Source organism: Pantherophis guttatus, chromosome 2 (assembly GCF_059756535.1).
Source record: "Pantherophis guttatus breed Tessera chromosome 2, ASM5975653v1, whole genome shotgun sequence".
Lineage (NCBI taxonomy): Eukaryota > Metazoa > Chordata > Lepidosauria > Squamata > Colubridae > Pantherophis > Pantherophis guttatus.
Window position 1 is genome coordinate 204,454,956 of NC_142064.1, and position 20,523 is coordinate 204,475,478.

The following is a 20,523-nucleotide window of genomic DNA, read 5'->3' on the forward strand; positions in this document are numbered from 1 at the left end:
CTAGAAAATCAAAGTTCAAATTGATAATCTAGGAAATCATTTAGTAATCAACCTTGTGGCTATTTCGTTTAGTAGTTTAATTGCTGGCCTTATATGCAACTTTATAGTAGGGTCTAAAGTTGTGCAAGACAAATTGCATAGCATGCTGTCATATTGTGTGTGAAGTCATCAATTAAGCATTTAATACATGTTTTTCTTGACAATTGTGGGCATGTGTTAAAAATGCAAAAGAATATACAGGATTCAAAAGGGCAATTCAGAATAGCTAAACAAAGTAATGTATCTTAAAATATCAAACATAGAACTACCATTCTAAGAGTTTCAGGGATAACATATAGGTCTGTATTCTTGATATGTATGTATCTCAGACAAATAAACAAATTGGAAGAGACTGAAATGTTTATCGAGAAAGCTTTATCACAGGAAAGGGAGACAATGTAAGATCGGTATTGATTTAAAAAAAAAGTTGTAATAAGAAACTCCACAAATTATTAAGCCATCTATAACTTAACAAAATAACATGGAAATTAGCAGCTACAATATTGTTCTTATCTTTTAGCAACTACTCAGATATTGGATGGGTAAATTGGTAGGGATTTCAAGCCACAAAATTTTGTGGTTAAAAAGACTTGAACTTTTCTCTCATTTCAAAGTGGAAGGCACACATTTTTCTGCCCTGTGGCAGTTTTTCTGAAGCGTGATTTTCCCACTAAAAGTAAGCAAAATATCCTTTTAATCAAGATTTATTACATATTGTCTTCATCAATCACATGAATAGCATTATTCTTAATTAATGGCAGTGCAACTGTTTTGGAATCGGATACTAGATCAACTACTTATAAGCAGGCTTGGTGTTAACTGGACTATATTAATTTCCAATAATTATTATCTCAGAAGACAGTGTTGCCCTAATATTTTAAGGCTGAACAGGGGTGTGTGTGTTGACATGTATATCTTAAGACTACAATAGCTCTCTTGGATCAGATCTATGGCTTATCTAGTACAGCATTCTGTCTCTAGCAATCACCAGTCAGATACCTCTGAGAAGCCAATAAATACAATAATGCAAATAGTTTCCTTCTCTGATAATGATTCCCTAGTGATAGCTTATGGGACTGAAGCTGCTTTATGGCTTAATGATATCTAATGATACATTTCCAATGAATTTGTGATAAAAAGTAGTCTAAACTACTCTCACTGGGTCTTGTGACAGCAAATTTTATAAATTATGTTGTATCTATCTCCAATTTCCTGCAAATCAGCTTCAATGGAAGTGCCTAGATTCTAGTTTAATAAGAGAAGGAGAACAATTTTTTTTCACTTTCTCTGTACCATGCACAATTATATTCCTTACTTTCTTTCTATCAGGTTCTAAACCCTAAATGTTATAATCTTTCAGAAAAGATTTCTGTCCTTTGATTATTTTCTCTATGTTTTCTACCTTTACAGCTTATTTTTTTAAAATCACGTACAGTATAGAGTGCTGGTTTACGTATGACTGCACAATAGAGATGGATATAATATTGGCAGTTCAATTTTAAGACCTCTAGCTTATTCATCTAGGATGAAAAAAATATACCTGCTGAAGGGGCTTGTTCAGCACTTCCAATGGATGTTCCATTTTAGTTACTGATTGCTTATACTTTAATTTGGAAAAAATCACTGAAGTTGTATTAGTTTGTAAGAAGCAACATCAGCCACTTCCCTTAGACATTACAGTTATGCTGTTCTCAAAGCCTTGAAAGGTCAGCAATGTGGACACTTGGCCCACTGAAAACTACCTTGTTCTCAGAAAAACACAGGATAATTGCTCCTCCTCTTCACCTATGAACCACGTGGAAGGAGAAAAACAGCTACAGTCAAGAATTGGCTTTATTCATGGAGATGGGTAGCTGCATCACTAGCAGCAACCCAGGATTGCACACACAGCGACAGTGGGAGGTATATATCCATGCCACAGTCAAAATATACAGAGCGCTGGGGGCAGGAAAGGAAAGATGCTCCTTTTGTTTAGGATACATAGACACAATTTCTGCACCATTAAAATCAGGAAGTCTCTTTTACATGACCAGGACAGAGATATTGTTTTTTTAAAAAGTTCCAATGATAATGGAACGCAGTTGGCATGATTCACGTGCAAGCAAATGTACAGTGGGCCCAGTGCAAGGTCCCAGTCAAGGATATGGAATGCTCTGTTTAAAAACAGAGAAGATACAACATGCTGCTTAACAGACACATGAAGTCTGGCCTTACTGCACTGGGAGGGAGACAGGCAGTAAGGCTGGGCTTTGAAATGTACACATGTACACAAACCACTGCGGTCAGGGTTTGTCTTCAGTATTCTTTCTCTTTAACGCTAAAGACCACAATACATAAAACACTGATCCTGATGAGGTCTCTTGGAGCAGAATTGGAGGAAGAACTCATGACAGGATGGGGTATAGGGGATTCTCTCCATTACCATCTGTATCAAGACCTTCCTTTGGAGAGATGGATGTGGATAGGGAAGAAGAAATTATTGTTATTGTGCTGCTGGTGGAAGTGTCGGGAACAGCTGTGGCCATTATGCTTCCGGCTCATATTCCTGATATTCCTCCTGGAAAGAAATTGAAAACATTAATTGTATTAGATAATAGAAGGACATGAGGCAAAATAACCCAGCTCTAGATCAGATAACAGAAAAGCTTGCCCTACAGATCCACTCTTCTACTCTTTACTTGCAGTCAACTATAATGGTTTACTCAACAGAACTGCCTACTCACAAAAGCCCCTTGAATTTAAATATGGTGGGTAAAGTGACTGATTATATGTATTTCTAAAAACTAATTTTGATTGAAAATGTTAATTACAATAGAATAAGCCAACACAAACTAAGAGAGAAAAAAGAGAGATGGAAAAAAAGATTCAAAAGAAGGAAAATGAAAATGTAAGAAAAAAAGATAAAAATATATTTAAAGAAGTTACTTTTTTCTTTAATCTCCAGCACAAGTATAAACAAACATAATAATTGTTCATCCCATAAGGTTAGAAATAAATATCTATTTTTCCCCAAACCCATCTTTTTATCTACATGCTAATGCATAAATCATCAACTTTTTAGTCCTGGTGTCAGCAAAACATCCCTAAAAGGTTACCAGAGCTTTATAAAAACATGTTTTATTTTAACCTTGGTCAAACAAACCAACTTATGTTCCTTCCTTTTACTTCTAACAAATTTTGACCTTTAATTCATTCAGATGTTGCAGGATTGATCTCTCTTCAATTTTTCCTTTTCTCATTCAAAAGGTTTCTCTAAGCTTTAGCAAACCGCTTTTGGAAATCCAATAAAAAGGATCCAGATCATTTTTTTGATTTAAATGTTTGTATTTCCACTTTACTTTTCAAAGAATTAACCATTCTGTTTTGTACATCCAATAGAAAGTCAGGTCATTGTCTTGTTTATTATCTTCCCTGCTTTATAATCCATGCTTTTTGGGGGGGGGGGGTTGTTTTTTGTTTTTCAGTATTTCTAGTTCTAATATTTCTACATCAGACAAAATTTTCTCCACATCTTTATCCTATAAATCTCTCAGGAGGTTTCTCTTTCACATCTGCCATTCCTTTATTAACATCTTTGAGACACAGTCTGTCCCTAGAAGCAGACACCATTGCTGACATTGTAGGTGCTAATTTCTGATCCCACTCTTCAAAAATATGGATTATTTCAAATGTCATTTTGTGTCATTTTGAAAATCCTGGTATTAACCAAAATTAAAAATAAACTTTCACTTTTTTCCCTCTTCCTTTTCTGCCTGGAAACTTTAGTTCCCTCTAGTGTCCCAATTTCTGAAATTGTAGAGTCTCAAATTTCTATTACAATTTAGGAAAGACAAAAAAAAAATTCTCACTATTATTTATATAATTATTCCCAAAATCCTATTATAAAAATCTTAATATTCCAATTTTCTCTGATCCCTTAATTTGTTTATAACTTTCTTGGCTTATAGCTTTACTTAGCTTTTTGCCATTTATTTCCAATTCTTTAAATTCTTAAGCTTATAGTTAATTTTTTAAATATTCAAGAATGAAGGTAAAAATCATCAGGTGGCTTTTCAAACTTGTATTTCAAATTCTGTCATCTTTCTCAGGGTCCATCCTTTTCTGATACCACTTTTTTACTTTTGCAGTTATTGGCAGGTATATTAACCATGGTAAATACCTTCCTTTTGAGCACTTGTGCCTTTTTTTTTTTTTGCTTTAATTTAATTTATTTAATTTAATCTGTTTTCTGGTCCAATATGTCGTGTTAGCATATGTAATTAAATCTTTTTTGCTATAATTACCTTTGGAATGAAAAGTGTTTGTCAGTGATGCTAGATTTATATTTGTTTTTAGAGATCCCACATTCTTAACAAACATTGACTTATAAATACATCCTTTCAGATTCATATAAATTGTTAATAATAAGTTGTTATTTTCCAGTCTGGCAGATTTCTTTCCAAAATTCTGGGTAGCAGAATTTTTAGTGAATCCTAATCAGAAAAGTTTTAGATACTTCCAACTTTCCAGGTTTTATTTCTTTCCATAATTTGTTATTTCATAGCCAGCCTGTTATTTGACGGTCTTCTTCATCAGAAGTTAAATGCCTTATCTTAATTTTCTTTTCATTAATTTCATACCTAGAAAAACAGCCAACTGCAAACTCCATACAACAATTGATGTAAATAGTTCTTTAACTACTTACATCAATTGTTGTATGGAGTTTGCGGTTGTATAATTGTTAATACTATATCATGTGCATAGCATCTCATTCTTGTATTCTTCTCCTTGAATTCAGATCTTGGTTATTTGTTTTATCTTTTTAGATCATGTTTACTAGGACTTCCAAAAAGTTTACAAATAGTAAAAGGGAAAGTGGACCTCATTGCCAATGCATCTTTACATACTGAGAAGTTTGCAGAGTGTTGATATTGCCACAATCTTCACGGCTTGCTGTTGATATATGCTCTCCACCAAAGTTTTGAATTCTTCACTGGGGTTCATTTAACCTAGAACATCCCAAAAAACCCAATTCCCAAATATTGAAGGCTTTCTTCACATCTGAAAATGTTAATGCTGTCTTTTTAATGTTGATGTTGATATATCCTAGTGCATTTATAATAAATTTGTTCATCGTCTTCCCCTTTGGAATATAGCCTGTCTGCTCTATGTATATCATTTCACAGATGCACTTCCTTAGGCACTCAGTCAATATAGTCCATATTCAATAAAGAAATTAATTTGTAAGAGTGAAGTTTCTTTGGGTTATTCTGTGTGTGTATTGGTGTACTCGCACGTGTGCGCTTTAGGCTTATGTATGCTTCTTCCCTTGTGACCATATATTGGAAGACCTTTCTTTGAGCTTTCCTTCTTTTTTTCTTTTTAGCTGATTTGACTAAATTAGAATGTAGCACTCTATTCATGTTTCTAACAATGATTATTATACCCTCTGCATTTTCTATTAGGATATAAACATTATTTTCATACAATTATTTTCTGAATTAAATTTTTGTCTTTTTCAGTTTCAAGATTAAAATTTGTCCATTTTTATCCTATTTTGTTTTTCTAATAATTCTTAAGATGATGATTTTTTAAAAAATACTATTCTGTTTTTTTTCCAGGTGATGTGTATTTTTGATGTTACTTTTTCTGTTTTAATGAAGTGGTATTGTCTTGTTTTATATGTGTTTCTTGTAAACAACAATATCAGTTTTATATGTTTGGAGCTTGTTGAAAATTGTCCTTTTACTAAAATAATTCCATGTAGATTTCCCCCACACACATTTTGTTTGTAATTAATTTTGGTTTAATGCTGCAGTTTAACGGGCCAATAGTGGCTTCCTGACAGGAGTCTTCTCCCTACTTTGAAGCCTGTGGTATTTTTATTACTCCTTAGATGTCTTAAGCCACAAGTTAAACTAAGAAAGCATAGCCAGGGGATTTCTGGTCTCCCCCAGCCCATATTTTTCATTATCTAGCACCCATACATGTACATTTTTCAATGCCAATTTCCAACACTCCATGTTGCCAATTCCCACACATGACCACACTTTTCCCCCTCTTTTTTCTTTGGCAGAAAGATTTAAATAATCTCCAATCAATCAATCATTGGATTTCCATTCCCCTCTATTGGATTTTATAATGGTAACTATTTTCGTTCATTAAACTTTATAAATACAATGATTTTGACTACTTTTCACAACAGTTCCGATGCTGGAATAAACGGAGAAGAGAAGAGAAGAATTGATTGCAGCACAACAGCAGTATTATGGTGAGACAAACTCCTCTTTAAAAAAGAATCCTTTAACTAAGATGCGCTCCAGAACTGAGACTATAAATACTAAAATACTAGGGAAACAGATTCCACTGAGCTCATGTAGCACTTAGATCTACTTCCGTGAATGCTAGAGAACAATGACAATTGAACAACAAACTGGATGTAAGCTGCCTTTGAGCATTCACATAACAAAGCAGTGTCTTATTTCAATTATTTCTCCTATTTTTCTGTATAAAATATATGCAAATAGCAGACAGCAATAAAACGTTCAAGAAACTAGCAACCCAAATATTTATTTATTAAATTTATATGCTGTCAATCTCATTATCGAAATATTAGGACTTGAATGAACACTTTAAATATCACAAACAGAGATGAATAAAATGGAGGATATGGAAACTGATTTAAAAGTAGAAATTGAGGATATGAGAATAGATTTAAAAACAGAGATTAAGAATGTTGCAAAGAATGTTCAAGTTACACAAATTAAAGAATTAAAAGGAAAGCAAGAAAATCTCACAGTTGGAAGTCCAAGAGTAAAAATGCCAAGAAATAGAAAGGATAAATTGGAATTTCAGCAATTAAAATTCAGAGGCATCTTAGAAGAGTTCAAAACAGGAGATCTTGAAAGACACCTTAAAGCTTTGATGCAGGAATTTTCCATATATTAACATTTTCAGAAATGTTATTTGCAAAAGAAGAAAAATGACTCCTGATATCTTGTAAGATTTTTATTCAAAAATGCTATTCTAAAACCACAGATCAATACAACTTTAACTATACAAGAAAAGCAAATTCAAGACAGATTAATTGCTCGGGAATCAAAAAAACTGTCTATCACAGGGAAGGAAACTGGAGATGAAAACGATATTAAGTCTGACAGTCTCTTCACCTTTATCCTTAACAATTTATTTGATTTCAACACATTTCCTCTGATTTTTTTCCATTAGGTTTAGGACTTCAGAGCAATTCCTAATGTTCTTGAAAATGGTGAGGTCAAAATCATATTGTGGAAACTGGTTGGCTTTGTTCTTCCCTGTGGAATTTGCACATGAGCAGTTTGTGATCTGTTCCATGTATTTAGGTGTCAATTTGGTTTAAACAATGTGTTACCAATAAAAACATCATTGGATTGCCAGAAATTGGTAAATCATTCTCCTTAATTTCTGTTTTCTAACTCCAGCCACATTTTCCTCACTGTTTCAAATTTTGGCATTTCAATATCCCGTCAAAGGCAGCACATCTTGTTTACATGTTCAATCGATTTCAAATTCAACTTGACCATAAAACACCTCTTTTTCTGCATTAGTAGTTGGAATATAAACTTGGAGAATCATCACATTAAAGAGTTGTTCATGAAGTCTACTTTGTATTCTTTGATCATTTACTCATTATACCTCAATATTGTCTTTGCTATATCCTTCATAATTATGAAAGCAATGCCTTTTTTTCCACATCCCGAATAGTAAACATGATGTACTGATTGAAAGTTCCCAATTCCACTCTGTTTCAGTTTTGTGCTATCTAAGATGTCACTGTTGATTAATTTCATCTTTCACTGTTCCCAGTGTAATTCTGTCTTTGTAGCTTTGGATTCCCCTCCCCCTCTCTTTACGGCAGTATCAGCAACTAAATGCCTGGAAACCTTTAATTCACATCAAAAACATTGTTAGTACTCCAAAAAAAGCTTCAGCCCTTCTTCAGTAGTGAGTTGAGTACATCTAATCAGCCTGCTTTATCATCAGTCACTTTATCTTGTCAAGGCATGTGATTTTCTTGGTAAAACACAGGAGTAGTTTACCAGTGCCTTCTCCTGCACTTTATGAAATGATTGTTATTACTGCTTCCAGTAACTTCCTATATTGCTTCTGCCCAACATAGATGCCTGCTTGCTTTAGCTTGACAGCTATCTTCATGCTCTATTTGGATGATATACTCTTAGCATATACACCCAGCATTCTTGGTTCAAATCTCCCAGGAACTCGCCATGATGAAGCAGACAGCAGGACTTGGGAGGTGGGGAGATAGAAGGCTAAACTCCTTTATTCCCTTTATTCCCCAGAATTTCTCATTCCTATTTTGTGATCAGTTTGCCCTAATTCTGCTTCACTCACCTGCGGTGGCTCTTCATAATTCTCACTCTCGGGTTCTAACAGTGGCTCTATCAGTGGCTCCTCCACTGCTTCCTGACCAACCTCTTCAGGCTACAAATGAAAAACGACAGCCAATATTACTTATTTCTGCCAGAGCATTTCCAATACGTCCTCTGAAGGTTTCTACAAAAAATAAACTTATCAAGTCTAAATAATTGGCAAATTATTTAGGAACAAGCATCACATGGATTTCAGAAAGGTATCTTGGGGCATTGCTATATTGGGGCAAAAACATAATCTTTAAAACCATAAGAGTGAATCCCCAGGCAAAGTTATAACTCACTCCTGGATTGCCTCTTTTCCCATAAACTACACTATCATGAAATTTCATAGACAACATATATTTTACAGGAATGTTTTAAAAATACTTAGCAACTAAAAGACTAGGTAATGAGGAATAATGACACTGGGAAAGTAATGGCTGTATTTGCACAACATACCAAACATGGTTAACAATGGTTTATTTGAAATGTTTAGATTCCTACATGAATTATACATTAACAATCCTGGATGGATTTACAGTATCTAATCCACAAGTTAGCCGATCACATAGCTTAACATGTTTTGCAAACCCAGCCATTGTTTGATAGAATGATGTATTCTGTAGTTCTATATGTTATTGTATGACGGAAGATCATTTAGAGCAGAGTTAATAGTAATCAGCAGGTATTCCACTTATCTTATGAATTGGCATTGTTAGCCAGTCACATCCTTCTTTTCACTGGGATGTTCAAGGAACGTATAAGATTGCATGAATCTGGAATGAATGAATGAATGCTTTGCATTTGTTTTTGCTAAAAAAGTTATAGAACTGATATCTTTATTATGCAATTAAGCTTTATTAATTTCCTGAATAATGGGCAGGAAGGGTAATATAAGAAAAAACAACTAAGCCCTGCTGAAAAAAAATTAGCATGGATTCTACAAAGGTAAATTGTGCTTCATCAAGTGTTTTAGAGTTTGTTTAAAGTGCCAGTGGGTACATGGAGGTAATCCTATCAACATTATAGTTCCTCATCAAAGGGTATATTTAATGGGAATGGGGTGAGAGTAGGAATAAATGGTCATTTTTTTTCAACTGGAGTCCTTCAGGGATCTGTATTAAGATCAATGCTGTTTTAACTTGTTCTTGAATTATCTCATTTAGTAGTAGAGCAGGGAAGAGACTAAATTTGTAGATATGTGGTGGATAAAAACCAAAAATGACTTGAGAACAGTTCCTGAAGGATCTTTTTAAACTATCCGAGTGGTTAACCAAGTGGTAAATACTGTTAAATATAAAGTGATGTACATTGGACAAGCCACCCACCCCTATGCAAATTTCACATAACCTATGTGAACTAACCAGAAAAAAATAGTATGGGCTCTAGTTCATGGAAGATGTGCTGGAGCTGTGAAAAGGGCAAATTCCATGGTAGGGATCAGTGGGAAATGAACTGAAAATATATTTCAACGTTTTAATAACCTTATATGGCTCAGCCGCATATTGAATATCATAGACCAGTGATGGCAAACCTTTTCGGCACCGAGCACCCAAACAGGAACGCATGTGCCTGCACGTGCATGTGCGCGCACCGGAGGACCGGAAACCCAAAGACCAGTTGGCAAGTGCACGCATGCCTGTTTTGGGGCCAATTTTTGGCCATTTTCAGGCTGTTTTGGGGCCATTTTTGGTTCATTTTCAGGCCGTTTGGGGGGCTGTTTTGGGGCTGTTTTCAGGCCGTTTTCTGGCACCCGCAAAGACCAGATGCGCACTGGAAACCAAAAGAGCAGCTGGTGACAGCACGCATGCCCACAGAGAGGGCTCTGCGTGTTACCTCTGGCACGCATGCCATAGGTTCACCATCACGGTCATAGACCATTCTAGTTGCACTTTTAAATGCAGAGAGAAAGCTTAAAAAGCACTGAAGATGCCAACCACAATGATCAGGGGACTCAAATGTTCTCTTTGTGATGAAAGGCGAGAATATTTAGGATTATTTAGAGAAATGGCAGTGGCAGAGCACATGACCAAAGTACATAAAATCATGTGGGCCAAAGGTTTTAACTCCCCTTTCAAACATTAGGTCTTTGGGTTCATCTATATATGAATGCCCACCAATTTGTTGTGAAGACAAGTTTTCCACTCCCTTTCATAGAGAACCAAGCTGTTCCAGCTCGTTAGGAATGTTTTCCAATTAAATGGTAAAAGACTTCCATGCAGAGATTCCCATTGCACAGAAGAAATCCAATCAGAAATTGAATTGTTGCAGGGCCACCCTCTCTATCTGGCTACTGTGCTCCATGCCTCCAAGGCCATTTCCCTTATACTGTAGCAGCCAACGAGATAGTTCTTGTTGTGTACATGTGCAATTTGGATCAAGAAAATACTGGTCTTGTGAATGACCAAGTGCAGTTCTTCTATGAAGCCAGTATTCCCATCTGTAAGCTCTTTACATATGTAAGGCATCAGATATAGGAGAAAAAGTCAATTGTTTTTGACTTTTCCAGACAATCCCTGGTTTTATTGAATGGCACAATTTTTTGTTTGTTTAAAGGTAAATGTAAACGTTCTCCTTGTACATATGTGCTAGGTGTTCCCGACTCTAGGGGGTGGTGCTCATCTCTGTTTCAAAGCCGAAGAGCCAACGCTGTCCGAAGACATCTCCGTGGTCATGTGGCCAGCATGACTAAATGCCAAAGGCGCACGGAACACTGTTACCTTCCCACCAAAGATGGTCCCTATTTTTCTACTTGCATTTTTACGTGCTTTCGAACTGCTAGGTTGGCAGAAGCTGGGACAAGTAACGGGAGCTCACCCCATTATGTGGCACTAGGAATTTGAACCACTGAACTGCTGACCTTTCGATTGACAAGCTCAGCGTCTTAGCCACTGAGCTAAAACATCTATTAAAAAATCTATAAATATAACAAATCTATAGAAAGCTACATTTATATCTGTGTTACCTCAAGTGTTCATAGGGGGTCTGGAAAGCTACAGCCCCCACCTTGCCACTGTCTGTTCAATGAGGTAACTTAAAAACAGCTGCTGCACCTCCCCACACTGATTTCAGCCTCTCTTGCCCTCTACACGTCATTTTCCTTTGCTTGTGAGCTTCTCTATCCCTCACTGCTAAGCAATTGTTGTCTTGAAAGTAACTTCCTGTGAAAGCAGCAATAACAGTCTCATTCCAGAGCTGTGGTAACAGGTAGGCTTGTGGGTCCACAGTTTTCTAAATGACATTGTTTCTTCCCATCTCAAAGATGGAAGGAAAGCATCAACATGGCTATTGGGAAGAGCCCTGTGATTGGCAGTCTGACATCACTCTTCATAGGCTCCTTCCTCCCTTGCTGAGTAGAGCAGCGTGCCTCTTCCTGCCTGAATGCACTGGCCTCATTTCATCTTCAGCTGTTGCTATTTTAAACTAAGCTGGAAGCAAACGGTTCACTGGCAGCTCAGCTGCAAGATTCAAGAGTTTTTCTCAGATTGGCAATCCTGCAGCAGCCAGACAATTTCTGTAATACAGTTTGGTTTTCTCAGCCTCAAGATACACAATGCTGTGCTTCCGAGTTCATGCCAGCCCAAATGTACACATTTATCAAACAAGTTATAAAAATGAAGATTAAAAAACCCACTCATTTCATAAATGAATATCACTGCCTTTTACAGTAGGCCCAACTGATGAGATAGAGATTTGCACACATATTGTTAATATGTTACTGCACAACCCATATGTGCACGAACACTTGCTCTTCTTCACATGCATTTCCATTCCTGCACACCATGGTTATAGGTCGTCATCTAAAGCATGAGATATCCTGTCATGCAAAATTATTGGAATGCCGTTGCATTTTTTTTTCCTGCTCATCCTAATAGGTCCTCATCCCAAAATAAAAATGCAGCCTAAAATCATAACATAGTCAACCTTCAGTTTTTGGGAAATTAAATTAACAAAAGATCTTACATCAATATCAAATGCCACTCAGATCTATTGGGGGTCAACTATCCTTTTTTTCTATGGTAGTTTTGAAATTCTTCTTCCCCTAGATTGATTCTTAATAGCTCTTATAGCCACCTGAAGGGTACAGGATGCCTACCTTCACATCAGTGGGAAATTCTTCTTTCTTGACCAGTCCTGTGGCAGCTGCAATATTGCCAGCTCCTGAGAAGACAGCTCCACCCAGCTGTGATGCCTGCTCCTTTGTCTTCTCAGCAACTAAGAAAACCAGAAGACAGAAAGAAAAGGCTCTTAAGTCTTATAAGACCATACAATTAGCTCATTATACTGGATGCACAATGTGTGGCCTTTCACAACTTGGCTAAAGAAAGATATTGACTTAGAATATAATTTGGCAGTACTGTAGAAATGTACAACTACAATACAATAATACAGTCTATTCATCATAGATGGATATAAGCAGAAGCATATGTATAAGGCCATGGAAGAAAAGCTATCACTATTAAGTTCTTCCTGCAGCACATATGTCTTTTCTGGACTCTACACTGCTTTAGCGTACACTCTGTCCCGTTTTAAGTAAACCATTTATTTTGCTCTCCAGTTCAAGTCCACTTGGCCTGTTAGCAGGAATGCAGTATGTCTCAAGCGAAAACCTTGCCCCAAGTGAGTGAAACTTGGTGGAGGGGGGGTGGGTAGTTTTGGGTTAGGTTCAATAGGGTTTTTTATTATTATTTTTGGAATTATAAATGTGCCATACAATGAGTGCCTGAAGATTTGCTGTAATTTAAAGCAGCCATTCCATTTCTTAAAATTCCTGAAATTTCCCCTCAAAAATGTGTCCTAATTCTGCCCAATTTTGAAACGAACACTTTGACATGAGATATTAAGCTTGGTGTGTCTGTCAAACTGAGTCAAGTTGCACACTCACTGTATCTTAGCCAGTCCTTTTAGCCAGTTCTGTCAGCAGGTGACAAGTAGAAGGAATACTTTGTCCAGCTTCAGTTATGGGAAAGATTTTAATAATATGACTATTTTATTGACTTGCCAATGTTTTAATACAACTGCCCACTCAGGATTAAAGTTGGGGGAGAAGAGAAACATTACCTGAGGTTACACCTTGCACCACACCTTCCCGAGTTTTACTTCCTAAAGAGACAGAAAGGATTAACAGTTAAAATTAGACAGGAGTATGCCACTTCACTGGAAATAATGATAAGCAATTCATTTTATTTACTATCTCCAGGGAATAATTTTCCTTTTTTAAAAAATTATAAGGTATCACATTTATTCAGTTTCTGGAAGGGTAGTCATATTAGTTTCTTACAGTGAAACACAAATCTTGTAGCATTTACGGACAAATCTATTAAATCCAGTTTGCATTTCATCCATTCTACACACGTTAGCGTGGCCTATTCAAGTTGCCTTCTCAAGGAAACATGGAAAGAAATTTGGTATCTCAGTCCTTCAGGCAGAGACCCATTTCAGAGGGAAGAGACTTCAAGATGAAATATCTCTGGCCACATTTTATCAATTGGATGACTAGAATCAATCAATGAACTTATGCTTCAATAATTCTCTCAAATATAGAAGCTGTCAGTTGCTTCTTTGTGGACTGCAACTATTCCAAGCAGCCAATTAGGACAAACATTCCTTTGTGGACAGTTTATTATTGCATTTCGGAGCAGGTACTTAAAAGTGTGCATCACATTATGAAAGTGTTACATCTAAGGGGGGGGTAGTGAAAAATGGTGAGGCAAGAGCAGCATAAGGCCTTGAGTTATATAAAAAAGTTAGAGTTAAGGATGAAAGGAAGAGTTGCTCAATTCCTCTGTGCTTCTGGATAATCTAAGGCAATGTTTCTCAACTTTGGCAACTTTCCAATGTGTGAACCTTAACTCCCAGAATTTCCCAGCCAACCTCTCTTCCTACTGCAAATGGATTGTCTGAACTTGGGGTTTCAAAGCTATAGTACTGGTCTGCTTGAGTCTCCAGCTGAATTCAAAGGCACTTCTAGCACCTTAAGAGCCACTTGTATTCCCACAGCTTTCTTATGTACATGTTGCCATTTTGCTCCACCCCCATGTGACTCTTTAACCAAGATTTATCATGATTTATTGTGTCCAAACCTAAAGCAACAATTGCGTTGGATTTATGGAAGCTGAGATTTATTTATAAGCTCTCCATCTTGTCTGAGGGCAACTTATACTCAAGGTCTGGATAACATATAAGCCCTAATTTTTGTTTTAAACTTTTGTGTGTCAAATGAGAAAAAGGTAAAAGTAGGGTTGCTAATTATGCTTGCTAACCAATTTTGTTTTAGCTTTAGAGTATCATGTAAGTTACTGTAAAAACACAGTCGTACATTGGGTATTATGAAATGAGGTAGGAAGAGAGGGTGTGAGGTATTACATATTCTAACAGCACACAGTTACCAGGATTTTGTTTCATAAATTAACAAAATTCTCAAAGCTAAAATTCAAATAATAAGATCATGAAGATAATTTAGGTTATGCCATTTCAAACTTCTTTACCCAATTTTTTTCACTTTTAATCTTATCAGGTGAGAGGGCTACACCAGAACACTTTTCCTCCAAGCATCTAGTTCTTTGCATGGAGCAGAATTACTGTGAGTGCTGTAAAGAAAATCCACTCACCTGCCTCAGTCTGCAATATAAAATACTTCCATCCAAAAACAGAATTGCCATTTCAGCAACAGTTATACAGGTACTGACCAAATTCTCTCTTAACAGTAACAGAATTCATTTTTTCCAAAACAAACATACAAAAAAAAGCTAAGTCAGTTGGTATCTTCTTCAGTGCTTTAGGAGTTGTATCATTATGAGCCATCATTCTATAATTAATGCAACTGCACCCGTTGAATGTGGGTCTTAAACAGGGTAATTTGTGTAGATAGATATTGTACCTGACATTACAGCTAACTCAGAGAAAAGGTCAAATACAACTGAACCAACAGGAAATCAGAACTCCAAGTAGGAACACTATTGACTTATTAAATAAGATGCTAGAATAGCGATCTAGACAGACTACCAGAAAAAGGAAGACCCATCTTATGTCACTACTTCACTACCCTCTCAGCCTTAGGAAGAAGGCAATGGCAAAGCACTTCTGAATATGCCACCTAGGAAACTACATGAACTTCCCATGCAGGCAGCAGTAGTAAAATCTGACTCAAAGCTATCATTGGCCATGATTTACTACAGTTGTGCACAGAAGTTACTCAACAATGAACCTGTTTAGCATGTATCAGGTTTCTGTGGTCTTGAAATTGTCAAGTATTATAACGAAGACCTCCTAATGACTTTATTTGGGTTAGCTATTCCTAGAACCTCATGAATGAAATTAAGAATATTCCAGACATCTCTGTCTGTGTCTGTACCCATATGTATGCATGTATCGCAAAATGTGCATAAATATGAATCATTTTGGGCTGGAATCCCTGTTGTCTGTCTTCAGATAATATGCCTCTTAATTACTGAATGCCATCTAGAAATATTGTCTCTGAGGGATGGCATATAAATATTTAAAAATGAAGAAATATATTGAATTTTTCTTACTCATAGATTGTAATATTTTATCACGGGAATACTATTTCATCCCCCCCACCCCCTAGCTAGAGCAGCCAGTGGCACTATGAGTGCTTATGCAAGCATCGCTAAATCCTGTGACATTATTAGGAATCAATGACAAAATCTTCCTAACCATAAATTAATTTTCAAATCTCAAGGCATGGACTATAGACACAGCTATTCTGCTTTTTCATGAACTAAAAGCAAAGCACAGATATCCTGAGTAACTAACTCTCCCCCTCTCCTTCTTTAGTTCTCCATTCTTGAGACATGAGGCCCTTCTATAGTTACTTTAGGACTCTTTGAAAAATCAGCAAAAGCCAAGAATGTTTCTCTAATCGAAAGAGAATATCATTTGAAGTTTGTGTGCTCTGCCTTTCTAACAGTATAGCACACATCCTTCATGATTTTTAAAATGCTGAACAGGGATTCTGCTTTTCTATCCTCAAGCTTCACCATTTCAATTCTATTAAGGAAGGGATACTGAGCTCTGGCATTAAATCAGTGTTAGCATTAAATAATAGAAAAACACAGATTCTGTTATTTTTCTGGAAGATCTAGCTGCAGATTACCAATGATGCTGAGGAGAGGAGAGAAGCAATGCCCTGTTAATATGCCTTTCATAGTATACAGCTTTTTCTGTAGTATTAAAGGCTTCCACTGAATGCTTGTCAAGAGACTTCCAAAGGCGTGTGACAATAAAAATTGTCACTTGCACCATCCAAGTATCCAAAAGAGTTAAATGGAGCTTATTTTATGTCACATTTTCCAAGATGAGTCAGAGGTTCCTCACTGTGAGATGTTAACAAATGCCAGGCGAAAGATAAAAATGGCAAAATATGTTATTCTATCAGGACTGACAATCTCAGTCAGAATCTGTGTTGAGGATTGGTAACTTATATTGAAGGTGAGTCATGAGTGCAGAATTAAGGTAGGAATCAAACAATGGGCAACATTGGACACCAGCTAAACTCCTATAAACTGTAGTCACTATGGCCAATGATCAGGATTTGTGGATATTGTAATAGAAATACCTGGAGAGTTCCAGGTTGCCTATTCCTGGCCTAAGTATTATATTCCATCTTCTAACTGTAATGTAAGTTAATATGCACAAACAGCATAAGTTATTAATATGCACATTAATATTAATTGATATTAATATTCCCTGACAGTGAGGAAAGCTGTGGAAAGATGCTCCTACTTTAGAACCATGTGAAACATTCCCTTCATGTATTAAGAGGTTTCACCATTAACTGCTATGTGGGAAATACAGTGAAACAAGGGTTTCCTCTATGAGGAGTGAAGCCTAATCTACGGTGACATTTAAATATAGATCTTTTTAACATTTATATTTTATTGTGTTTTATTAATCTAAATGAAATGTTAATATATATTGCCATACCCTGAATAAATAAATAATTTCAAAGGGACTAATAATAATATACATACACCAAACTGAGGCCCTGTTCCAAAGGTGTGTTTGAGATACTTCATGGCTTCACAATTGTGCAAATATCTCTGCAGCCCCTAATTCCACTCTGTAATAGTTTGAACATCAAGACTGAAGGGGGAGGGGGACAATAGGCTTTGTACAGGAGTCCCCATTTTAATATTTGTTGCTACAATACTCTGGACAAATCTGAGGCTGCAAATAGCTAGAATAAGTTTTATCTAGCCAGTTTTAGGAGCAGATCTGACAAGGAGAGGACTTAAGACCACCATAAATGCTCCAGACAGCTGTTCTTTCTATATAAATTTTATATATTTTAAATAGTTATAATACTTTCAATTATTCTTTTTAGATTTTTTTAATAATGATTGTTCTTATCTGTGATTTTGTTCAATGGTTATACACTATCCAGAGTCATTTTTAGTTGGCAGCTATTTAAATGTGTAAAATAAATGAAATCACATCAACACTTTTGAAAGTTCACATACTTCCTTTTCTATTCACTTTTGGAAATTGCTTGTTAACTGCTTTTCAGCAATTGGGAACTTTTGGATCAACAAGGTGGACAGCCCTGGGTGAGCTTCCTAAATCTTTAGTGAAAGAATGTTTTAAGTACAAGTTTAAGAATGAAAAAATAATAATTTGGAACAAACAGCCAAAGAGTGATTAAAACTTTGATTTTAGAATGTTACAAATGGACTAGGGGCCCAGATAAATTTGAAATACATTTTTGAAATTAATTATCAAGAATTCTCCCCACAGGAAAGTGCTTTTATTTTTATTTTTAAAATATTAAGGTAAGACTTTAAAACTTGAACACCAGAGAGAACTGGAGGAACTAAATATTATAATTAAAGAAGAACACTCAAATTCAACTTACAATTATAGAATGAAGCAAGATAAATATATTTTTGGTTATTGGAATAATATTGGAAATAGTCAATGATATTTTTAAACAATGAATCCATAAATTAAAGAGTGATTGCCTGTATGTACAGATTGTTGAAAAGATGTTATGAAAGAGGAACAAGTTTTATCTGACAAGCTTGAGACTGATCTGAAAGTGGATTTAACAATAACAGGCTATGAAAATGACATGAGAAAACATACAAATAAACCAACTGATGTCTTAAAAATTAGAAGAGAAATACAGATAACAAACCAAGAGAATGGCAAGGATAATTTTCCTAGTATATTGGTTTTACAAAAGAAGCTTGTTAAAGTTTTGAATTTTTAGAAAAGACCAAAAAATAATGAAAAGAACTCAACTTCTAGCACATTATTTGGACTAAAGATCAAGATTATTAGAAGTAAAAGGAAGGAATATAAGGTTGATTTATTTGATCAATTAAATAATATGTTGTTTTCTCTATAACTCCCCCAATGGACAACAGGACTGAAATGACTAGGTTTTATGGATACAGATAAAAGATGGGATATGGGAAAGAAAAAAAAACATTTGTTGTATTTTAAGAGATGATGAGTTACTAAAATTGATTATATTTGTGATGCAGGTCAGAAGTCATTTATATATTTCTCTTTTTTTCTATTTCTATTTCCTTTTTTTTTTTACTGTACCTTCTATTTTTTTTTCCAGTTTGCATTAGTTTCTAATGTATTTGCAATCTTTAACAAAATTATTATTAAAAAAAGAAAGTGGGTAGGAATAAAGGGAGGTGTTGCTATCTCAACAGCATAATAAACTGCATCAATACTGACTTTCAACAGGCAGCAAAATGTCTTGAGCTGCTGTGTGTTTCCACTGGCCTTCTTCAAAGGCAACAAGCAGTTGATGTTTTCTTCCAATATGACCATTAATATTTCACTGGTCAGTGAGCCATCCAAAAAATTGAAGCTCTCCTCTATCAGTTTTCTTGCAGCATGTGGCAACAAACAAGATTGTGATGTATACAGAATCATCCATAGCTCTTTCCCTCTTGCCAAGCTCCCTTGCATTTACCTGGATTACAAGAAATGTGTGCCAGTTTTATGAAGCTGTATTTTGCTGGCAGCACAGCCTTCCAATTGGCCCTTAAAAATTCAGTTAACACCAAAAGGATAGAGGTTTTAATTACATGCGTAGCCTACGACGATCAGAACCATTCCAGGAAGCCATCTTTTTGGCAGACTAAACAACTATGAGCTCACTCCTTAGCAGACTGTATGGGGAAAAACCTGGATGCAGTGATGCTCCAAAGTATCACTGACTTGAGTATGTTTTTTCATCTTTTGTTTTAAGTGAGGGGAGGGGGGAGGTTAGATTCCAGAGATTATGTCTACTATCAGTGCTTCCATTCAATGATATAATTAGTGGGAAAAAGATGTTTTGGAAGCTTTCTTTTCTTTTTTGCTTTGGAAACTTGCCAGTGATCCCCTGGAGAAGCTGAAACTATTTTTGGCACAGAACAAACATGCAACTGCTCAGAGGCCAAACAATAGGCATGGAATTCACACACCTTCTCTGTGTGCCAAAAGGGGTGAGCTGGGATCAGGTAAACAACCTCCATTCCAAAGAGATTCTCCTGGGGCATGTCTCATTTACGCAGATTTTACTCCTCAGGGTCAGTAGATATTTTTCCTGCTGCATAGCTGTCTAAAAGAAAATGCTATGCTCAGAATAAAGTACCATAGTATTCCTTCACTTGGTTCTAGAAAGAGGAAAACTGGTCCTCTTCGGACCTTCACCTCTGTACATGTTAGCACAGGGTTAACTTTGCTAAGTTGCTCCACATCCTAGCAACCTCCAAGTAAAGATGTAACTCACCTACATTCAAAGGGGCCTGCCTTCCAATACATATGGATTACAATAGAAAAGATGCTAATCGGCACTTCCATCCCCATGGTATAAAGGTATGCATTGAAGATGCTTTCTTGGGAACTATGGTATGAACTATGAAGTATACAAGCCATCAACTAAGAGGCAGCCAGCCTCAGGCAATCTCAAGTCCCTTGATGCATTCCTATGTAAAAACCTGAAGTTCAGGGGCAGGTTTCAAAACCCGTTGCTACCGGTTTGCTTGTGGGCGTGCCCGCACTCATGTGCGCGCGCGATGCTTCTGCGCAGAAGCGTCAGGGTGGGTGGGCGATCTGGGGTGAACCG

At 36.2% G+C, this 20,523-nt stretch overlaps 2 protein-coding genes across 7 annotated transcripts in view; one reads left to right on the plus strand and one right to left on the minus strand.

Annotated features, from left to right (window-relative positions):
- LOC117680171 (glutamate dehydrogenase, mitochondrial-like) overlaps nucleotides 1-7,437 on the plus strand; it is a 49,860-nt gene extending 42,423 nt beyond the window's left edge. For 2 of the 5 annotated variants that reach the window (XM_087887558.1, XM_087887561.1), the window contains 2 exons: nucleotides 6,095-6,162; nucleotides 7,246-7,437. In XM_087887558.1, the coding sequence (XP_087743684.1) occupies nucleotides 6,095-6,160 (66 nt within the window). In that variant the 3' untranslated portion in view covers nucleotides 6,161-6,162; nucleotides 7,246-7,437. Of the gene's footprint in view, nucleotides 1-6,094; nucleotides 6,579-7,245 lie in introns of those variants that run through there. The other 3 variants (XR_015732600.1, XR_004595562.3, XM_087887557.1) reach the window with 2 other exon arrangements.
- SNCB (synuclein beta) overlaps nucleotides 398-20,523 on the minus strand; it is a 35,000-nt gene continuing 14,874 nt past the window's right edge. For both annotated transcript variants that reach the window (XM_034442797.3, XM_034442807.3), the window contains exons 3-6: nucleotides 13,491-13,532; nucleotides 12,526-12,644; nucleotides 8,410-8,499; nucleotides 398-2,596 (exon numbers count right to left, since the gene is read on the minus strand). In XM_034442797.3, the coding sequence (XP_034298688.1) occupies nucleotides 2,564-2,596; nucleotides 8,410-8,499; nucleotides 12,526-12,644; nucleotides 13,491-13,532 (284 nt within the window). In that variant the 3' untranslated portion in view covers nucleotides 398-2,563. The remainder of the gene's footprint in view (nucleotides 2,597-8,409; nucleotides 8,500-12,525; nucleotides 12,645-13,490; nucleotides 13,533-20,523) is intronic.